The 9,438-nt window shown below is 37.9% G+C and overlaps 1 protein-coding gene across 1 annotated transcript; it reads left to right on the top strand.

The window, feature by feature from the left end:
* Positions 1-1,709: 1,709 nt before the first annotated feature.
* On the top strand, positions 1,710-2,378 carry LOC131048780 (uncharacterized). The gene has a single exon (XM_057982852.1). It carries the CDS (start codon positions 1,710-1,712, stop codon positions 2,376-2,378), a length of 669 nt encoding a protein of 222 aa, XP_057838835.1.
* The last annotated feature ends 7,060 nt before the right edge of the window (positions 2,379-9,438 follow it).

Raw genomic sequence — 9,438 nt, 5'->3', positions numbered from 1 at the left:
TAAATCTTCATTGTTTTTGCTTAACCAATGTTGGAAATGCATGTAGAACTTTGAAAAGTTGTTGTCCCAGTCCTTTAGACTATTTTTCTGTGTAAGGGCAGCAATGTGGCACTTGTTTGATATAATGACAATATTAGAAAATAAGTTTTGAATCTTTGGAGGTGTTTGGCATATGTTAAAGCAAGGATTGAAGCATTTAAGTTGGCCTAGTATCATGAAGAAAACTGGTAAATTGCAAACCCTCACTAAAACTTTCAAAAACCCTTGAAAAGTGCCTATTTTGTGGGACAGCACTAAAACAGTTCATACAGTACTTGCCATAGCAAAAATCCTTGAGCTTTCATCATAAAATGACCACATATCCAAGGGTTTTCCATGAAGTTTAGCAGATTGAGCAGGGTGAACAAATTTCACTAAAAACTAGGGCTAATTCTAGTAGCCTTTTTGGAGCAAATTTGACAATTTCATGAAATCGGTAAGGAAGGAGAAGTAAATGATTGTTTCAAATCATCAAAATTGATCAGTTAAGACTTGAGACACCCTACTACAAGCTCCACAGCATTGAATTAAGTCATTTGATCAAAATGACCACTTGAACCTAGAAGTTGCCTTGAGTAAACCAACGTTCTTTGCATCCAATTTGGATATTTTCACTATTGAAGGGTAAAGGACAGTCATCATACTTTGCAGACCTGTTTAGATGCTCAGTCAACACATTAATATGATTGAAATCCTTAAAGGTGCAAACAAGATTAGGTAAACCATGGTTCTCCAACAGTTGCCCATTCCGGGAAGAGAGGAGATTCAGCCAGTTGGACAACCAAACTTGTTCATTTTTGGTGACACTCAAGAGGACCTCATTTCAGACTTGAATGCCTTAGTATGGAAGGTAAGGAGGAGTGATGTCCAATACAATAGGGTGCAAGCAGTGTTGAATAGAGAGGAGGAGATAGGAGAAAGGTTTAGAAGAATCCCATTTGTGCCTAGGGATTGATTTGGGAAGAACATTGAGAACAAAAGCCCACCAAACTCAAAGAAGACTAACCTTCCTCTATACCTCCTCATCAGGCAGTCTTTTTGGGGGTGGAACTGGCAATCAAATAGGCTTCCAGGCATCACAAGGTACATAAGAGGACAAGGAGATAGTCAAATTGGTGAAAGAAAAAGATTCCAAAACTGGGGACCCACACGATAGAGGTAAGGAAAAAAAATGGTTTTCGCTTTTTGGAGTGAAGCCACTAGTAAAAACAAGGCTACCGAAAGTTAAAAATATTTCCGATCTAGTTACAGGGGTTGTTGCTATTTCTGTTCTGGATAAGCTGGTAGATCTTACTGTCTCTGGTTTAGCTGTGACATTAGTCAGACAATTCTCTGGTTTTAGGCATAACATTGATGTTGTTAGGAATTTTATAAGGAGGAAATGGGTTCTCAAGGGTCAAGTGGATGTGGCGGCGTTGCCTAGGGTTTTTTTTTCCTTTTGTTTTAACTCTGAAGAAGATATGAATAAGGCTCTATGCGAAGGTCCATGGATGTTCGGCAAGTCAACTTTGGCTCTACAGAAATGGGCTCCAAACCTTTCTCTTGATGAGTCATTTTTTATGTCGACGCCTGTGTGGACGTGCCTCCCGGGCCTTCCGCTAGAATTCTGGAATGAGGAAGTCTTTAAGGGGATAGCGAGTTCTTTTTGAGAACTTCTCTCGATCGACCCAATGACTGCAACTAAATCAAGGTTATTTTTTGCTCACATCTATGTAAATGTTAATCAAATGATGGACATGCCCCAATATATTGAGATTATATCTAAATTAGGGAAATGGACCCAAGCGATTGAATATGAGTCGCTCCTGTTTGCTTGCTTTCATTGCAAAAAATTGGGCCATTGGGCAAAATCTTGTCCGCTTAAGAAGGGTAAGAACAACAAGAATGATAGCAGTGTGAAGCAGAAATGGCAAACAAAAGAGAATAATGGAGACCCATCAGTAGAGTGTGATCCAGATAAGGAAGTGATTGAGACAGAAAAGGAGGTGAAGAAGGATGAGAACAGTAATAATGAAAAACCTGCTTGTGTCTGTTCTAATAATCAAATAGAAAGTACTAAAGAAGATGAGCAAAGAATAGAGGTAAATAATAAAAATGATTCAGAGGACCAGGAGGTAGGGCCAGTTAGTCAGGAGAAAGTAGAGGAAAGTCCCAATGACGATGTGTCTGCATCATCTCATACAAAAGCAAGTGAGGAAGACTTCAATGAAGCGCAGGATTTTAACATTTCTGATCTTGAGCCTCTATTGCTATTAACCAATGGAAGCCCAAAGTCATGTCAATGCAAAACTCCATCACATAGTGCGGAAATGGAAGTCCTGGAAGGAAGGAAATCTTAGGATTCTTGGTACGAAAGAGGGAAAATTGAATTAGGAGGGACCCAATGGAGGTATCCCAACTAGAAGCAAGAACAAGAAAAAGGCAGATGTTGGAAGCCAAAACAAAAAGCAGGGGAGACCTTCTCTAAAACATCAGAGGGAACAGGAAAGTTGGAAGAACCATGTTGTTGGAACACAGAGTTCCATCAAGTCAGCCCTATCCCTGGTTAAAGTATGAAGATAATTTCCTATAATATTTGAATGCCCCTCATAAGAAGGATGTGTTACGTAATATTATAAGAGATCATAAAATGGATGTGGTCCTTGTTCAGGAAACTAAGATGTGTAAGGATAAAGTGGAAAGGATTAGAATATTTAAAAATAATGGAGTTATAGGATCTAGTTTAGAGGGAGCCTCTGGAGGAACAACTATTTTTTGGAACCAAAAAACTATTAAAGGTAAGGAAATTATTTCTGAATTTAATAGGAACTCTGTGCAGCTTGAGCATATCAAGGATAACTTTGTCTGGGTTTTAACCAATGTCTATGCGTCTAATACCAAAACTGGGAGAGCTAAATATTGGAGAAGCTTTGCTGAAGACAGACTTAATTTTGATGATAAAAGTTGGATAATAATGGTAGATTTCAATACTCCGCTAAAGGAGGAAGAGAAGATGGGAGGCCTTCCCTTGCAGCTTGATGGTGAACAAGATCTTATGGATTTCATTAATGATCAAGCTCTTATGGATGTGGATCTCCAAGGGATTAACTATACCTGGACTAATAGAAGAACAGGAGTTGATCTTATTCAAGTTAAGTTAGACAGAACCTTAATTTCTCCTGAGTGGTTATCAAAGTATAGTTGTTCTTTGGTGTCTGTTATCAAGATTGGTTCTGATCATTACCCTATTTCTTTCACTGCCAATTCTTTTTCTGCTAAGAGAAATTTCCCTTTTAGATTTGAAAAAGTGTGGTTATCCAATCCTTCTCTGGAAGCTTGTGTTGCAGATTGGTGGAGTTCTGAGGTTGAGGGAATGACTCTATTTAAAATAGCTAAAAAGCTCAATATTATAAAGGCTAAAATCAAAATTTGGAACAAAGAGATCTTTGGGGATATCTTCAAGAGTAAAATTCAAATTAAAACTGAAATAAAAGAAGTTCAAGATAAAATCCAAGAGGATGGGCTTTCTAAAGAGTTGAGGTCTGTGGAAAATGGTCTGTTGTCTAAATACCACACCATTATTTCTAATGAAGAGACTTTCTGGAGACAAAGATCAAGAGCCTTGTACTTGAAGGAAGGTGATAAAAATACCCGGTTTTTTCACTTAACTGCTCTTAAGCACAGGGCGGTTAACAGGATATCCAGGTTATCCTGTAATAGAGGGATTTTAATGGAGGATAATGATATAAGAAAGGAAGCTCTGGACTATTTTAGCACCCTTCTGGGAGAAGTGAATAACCTAGACGCTAGTAACCAAAACCTCCTATTGCAAGATATTCCTTCTACCTTGACTGAGGAAGACAATAAACATTTGTCCCGAATTCCTTCTAGTCAGGAAATCAAAAAGGCGGTGTTCTCTTTTCAGGGAGATAAGTCTCCTGGACCGGATGGTTTTCCTATGTTTTTTTTCCAATCTTTTTGGCATATTGTGGAGACTGATATCTGTAAAGGAGTTAAAGAATTCTTTGGTTCTAGAAGGCTTCTAAAAGAACTAAATGCGACCTTCATTGTCCTAATTTTGAAGATCTCTGGAGTTGATTCTCTTAATAAGCTTAGACCTATTAGTCTCTGCAACTCTGTTTACAAGATTTTGTCTAAGGTTCTAACCTCTAGACTGTTGGATATTCTTACCAAAATTATCTCTGCCCAGCAAAATGGTTTTGTCCCCGGTTGATAGATTTTGGATTCCATTATTTCAGTTCACGAAAATATTCATTCTCTAATGACAGCTAATAATCAGGGTTTTTTTCGTAATTTAGATATGGCTGAAGCTTATGATAGAGTGAACTGGCAGTTTCTCTTAAGGATTATGAAATCCTTTGGATTTGGAGAAAAATTTATTCAGCTTTGCTCTCAATTGATGGAAACTTTCTCTTCCACTGTTATTGTCAATGGATCCCCATCAAGTTTCTTCAAAAGCACTAGAGGTCTTAGACAGGGGGATCCCATCTCCCCAATCTTGTTTATTATTTTAGCTGAAAGTTTGGTAGATTTATTTTTAAAAATGTGGAAGAAGGCAATCTCAAAGGACTGAAACCTTCTTCCTCCAATTTTACTTGTACTCATGAATAGTTTGTTGATGACTCAAATCACTATGGGGGAAGCTACCATTAGGGAAGCTAAAAATATGAAGAATGTTATGAATATTTATGAATCTACTTCTAGTCAAAAAATTAATTGGGATAAGAGCTCTTTGTTCTTTATCAATACCCCTGTTCAAAGACAATTAAGGATTGAAAGAATTCTTGGTTGTAAAATAGCTAAGCTTCCCTCTACTTATTTGGGGCTTCCCCTTTGTATTAAGCCTGCAGATAATTTTTGGATTAAGTTGGTTGACAGATTCAACTCCAAATTGGTAGGTTGGAAAGGGGCAATCCTTAGTCAAGCGGGCAAGGTTACGCTGCTCAAAGCCACCCTCCAAAACTTGCCTGTTTATGCCCTCAGTTTGTTTAAAATCCCTAGAAAGTTTGCAGAAGCAATTGAAAGAATCCAAAAAAAAATTCTTTGGTCGGGAGTGGAAGTCAAGAATAGAATTCCCCTTATTGCCTGGAATAAAATCTGCTCTCCTAAGGCCTTGGGGGGTTTGGGTTTAAGGAATATAAGCTCTATGAATAATGCCTTATTAGCCAAACAAATTTGGAGAATGAAAGGGGAGGAAAGAGAGTGGAATTTAATCTGGAGAAATAAATATCTTCACATGCAACCTTCAGAGGAAGAGCTTTTAGATAAATCATTTATTGTTGAAGGTTCTGCAATATGGAATGCAGTTTAATCGGCTAAAAGTTGGGTTGCAGCTGGAAGAATGTGGAATCTGGGGAATGGAAGAAGTATAATATTTTGGGAAGACAGATGGATTATGGATAAACCTCTGGAGGAAATTCCAATCCTTTATGATTGGAAAGATTGGTTCAAAAGTAGGTATGGGGGTTTGGTCAGAGATTACTGGAGAAATGGGAAATGGATTGATTTTAGCTAGCAGTGTCTGGGGTTAAAGTTTCTTGAGATTGTGCTTTCCTCTAAAATTCTGAGAGACAATAAAGAGGATAGTTTTATATGGAGGGAAACCTCGGATGGGAAGTATTCTGTGTTCTTGGCTGTGGCTATCCAAAATAAAGTTGTGGAATAAATTCCTATTTGGGCTAAAGTTTGGAATAAGAAGTTAGTTCATAAAGTTAATATCTTTTTTTGGATCTTTATCCAAAACAAAGTATTAACTCTGGACAACCTTCAAAAGTGAGGATTTATTTTTTCTAATAGGTGTTCTCTTTGTTGCAGGGAAGAAGAGTCTGCTTGCCATACTCTCCATCAATGTACTTTCAGCCAAGAAATTTGGAAAATTATTTTAAGTAGGTGGAAGTTGAGTTGGGTTTTTTTGAACTCTCTAGGGGAATCCTGGCAGCAATGGCACTGCCCTAATTCCAACCCAAAGATTGTGGAGCTTTGGAAACTTACCTTCCCTAATGTTATCTGGAATATCTGGAAAGAGCGCAACAACAGGATTTTTAGGGATAAAAGTGCCAACCTTGAAGTGGTGGTGGATAAAATTTACAAGAGTATCTTTGAATACATCAATGGTATTGATGATGGACCAGTTGCTAAAGAAGGCTTCAATGACAGGTGGACCCTTTCCACTACCAGATCTAGTAAGGAGAAGGGTAGAGAAGGTCTTGCTCAATGTTTTCCACCTCAGGGATGGATAAAGGCCCACTTTGATGGGGCTTCTAAGGGGAATCCGGGTAAAGCTGGTTATGGGGGCATTGTCAGGAATTTTGCTGGAAGTTGCCTAGTGGCGGTTGTTGGTCATTTGGGGAGTCAAACCAGTCATTTTGTTGAAGCCTCAGCTGAGCTGAATACTCTAATTATTGCTAAGAACCTAAATCGTGATAAATTATGGCTTGAGGGAGACTCACTTAACATTATTAAGTGTTTGAAGGGGGAAACTGAGCCATCATGGTCCACTGAAAATATTATTTTGAAAGCTAGGGAAATTATTGCTAGTTTTAAAGTAATAATAATAAAACATGCCTTTAGAGAGAAAAATATGGTGGCAGACTGTCTGGTGAACCTAGGTGTTAACTCTGAATCTCAAACAATTTGGCATGGGGAAGACATTAATATGTGTATTAAAGAGCTCCTCATAAAGGATAGATTTACGGGGAAAGAAGGACCGCATAATCATGATAGTTGATTTGAGTAATTTATGCATTGATAGAAAGGTAATGATTACTTGGCAAAGTGGCAGAATCCCAATCAAATATAATATCACTTTGCACACTTTTTGGGTCATCTTTTTCAAAATTTTGAGAGACAACGGGAAGAAAGTTTTGAGTTTGCAGAAGAACAGAGGTGAATGTCTGAAATTGAATATGGGAGGTGATTTAAGGAGGGAGGAACCAGACAACACATCCAGATGGAAGGATATGTCAAAAGCTTGGGGGAAGCTAGAAAAAGGATCCCTAACGAGTTTTATGGAGAAGCTGGTTGATTACGACAAAGGTAGGGTTAATCTCGTAGTCTCCAAAATTTTTGAAAATTGGAGTAATGGGTCCTTTAAAATCTATGGTGTGAGGTTCAAATTGGACGCAGGCCTCATCGTGACTGTGATAGGTATGCCCCACTCAGAGCTCAATTTTTTTAGAGATCTTAATGTTTCCAATAATGCGGTAAATCTTTTCCCGCGTAAGGAAAAGGAGAGGGCTAAAATTGGAAAAGCCACAGGGGGTTATTATGAAGCATCCAATATCAAGAAAATTTGGGGCTGGGTTTTGAATGCCATAATGGAATACATAACTGTTGAGGGCCGCTTTTCCAGGCCCACACTTATCACTTTGTTTTTATTAAACCACTTCAGGCATGAGAAAAGGGTATCCCTACCCTACTATCTCTTTAGGTCCCTTTCTAGGTCTCTCAATAAACACAACAAGAATCTCTCGAATCCGGTGCTCCATTGTGGGCTCCTGTTGCTCATTTATGAGCACTATAAAATCCTTGCCATGTAGGAAAACAAGAGGTTATCCACTTCTCCAGGGAAAGGCAAGAGAAAGCTGGAGGAAGGTGAACCCAACAAGGAGGAGGCTACTTCTAGAAAAAAAAGCAAGAGTGCCTTTGGGATGAAAGCCCATGATGAAAAGAATGACACAGAGGAAATTGGAAAAGAGGGCAGTGAAATGGAAATGGATGAGTCAAAGGGTGAGGACAATTAGAAAGATGAGGATGTGGGTGTAGAGGATGAAGAAGGTGAGAACGAGTCCGACAATGATAGCCCAATTCATAGTGCTAGCTTAGGCAACGACAACAGCTAATCTATGGTGGATTTGGATGACAAGGATAATGAGGGAAAAGATTTGAATTCTGAGAGGGAGAAGAACAAGGAACCCAAAAAGGATACGGCTAAGGATAGTCTAAGTGAGAATAAGGAAAGCGCTGGAGAAGGGTTATTCCTGGATAACCTTAAAAAACTCACTGAGGCTAGATTGGGTTATGACAGATGGGCATATGAACTATTGAAGAACCTGGAAAAAAATGGGAAACAAATGGATGAGAAAAGGAAGGAAGATGATAGGAATTAGAAGCAATGGAAGCAGGACATGGAGGAAAAAGTTAAAAAAATGGCAGCTCAGATTGACTATCTGGAAGAAGGGAAAGTGGCGATGAAAAACTTGCTGGGTATTATCCCAAATATTGTGTCTGCTGTTACAAAGAACCTAGAGGATATTTCAAAGGTCCTCGTTAATTCTAGCTCTCCCAAACTGATGGTGGACCTCGACATGGATGAAGATGCAATCGAGATTGGAAGTGGGGAAGCTACACCTGGTGGAGCAGCAAAGAGAACTAGAGCGAGTGTTAAGAAAGTTGCTACTGCTTCTGCTAAGGATATCTCTAATCTTAGGGATAATATCAAAGACCTGTATGGGATTAGCAATAACTTGGCTAATGCCCTAAAAAATATAAATTAGTTTCTTTTGTCGGGTCTGGCTGGTTTTTTGCTTGTTTTTTGGGACTTTTAGCTGGTTTTTTCTAGTTATTTTGCTGGTTTTCATAATGTTTGTTCCTTCTTGTTTCTTAATACTTTTATCTTGTAAGGTCCATTTGTAAAGGGTTTCAGGGCCCCTTCAAACCTTGCTTTTACTTTAATCAAAAACATTATCATTTCGCTTAGTCATATTTTATCAAATCATAACAAAACCATTTGTCTCAACATTGGTTTATACATTTTTCATATACATTCATTTAGATATCATCATATAAACATTTGTACTTTACATTTGTTTATCCATATTGCATTCATTTTAACCATCTAGATGCATTCACATAAATCATTCATACATTACATCAATCATCACTGCATATCATCATCTCATTACCTCATCAACATAAAATACAAAGTACTATCATTAACATCATTAGTATCATTTCATTATGCATACATCATCATCATGGTATTTCATACATACATAAAGCATTTCACCAACACATCATGCATACATATAAAACCTGCATCCACATGTTAGCACCATATTCATAAAACATGCATATAGACATCATAAATACATCATCTCATAAAACACATACATATAGCAAGTAGAAATATCCATCTAAGCATACATCATAGATCATCATCCTGCATAAAACCATACATATCATCAACATGCATATCAGTATCATCATAAAAATATGAGATCTTCTCATATATCTCCTCATATATCATATCATCACAAAAACATACATGTATCAAAGTACAATGAAGTCCAAACATATCGGCTACCAAGAGCCATCCAAGACACAGTCCAAAATGACAATATGATAACATACATAAATGTTCTCTCAGATGCCACTCTCACCATATGCTGCACCACCATC

Source organism: Cryptomeria japonica, chromosome 8 (assembly GCF_030272615.1).
Source record: "Cryptomeria japonica chromosome 8, Sugi_1.0, whole genome shotgun sequence".
Classification (NCBI taxonomy): Eukaryota; Viridiplantae; Streptophyta; class Pinopsida; order Cupressales; family Cupressaceae; genus Cryptomeria; species Cryptomeria japonica.
This window is presented reverse-complemented; position numbering and strand designations above follow the sequence as displayed.

Coding starts and splice junctions, on each gene's coding strand:
- LOC131048780 (XM_057982852.1), top strand. CDS start 1,710: ATGACTGCAACTAAATCAAGGTTATTTTTTGCTCACATCTATGTAAAT.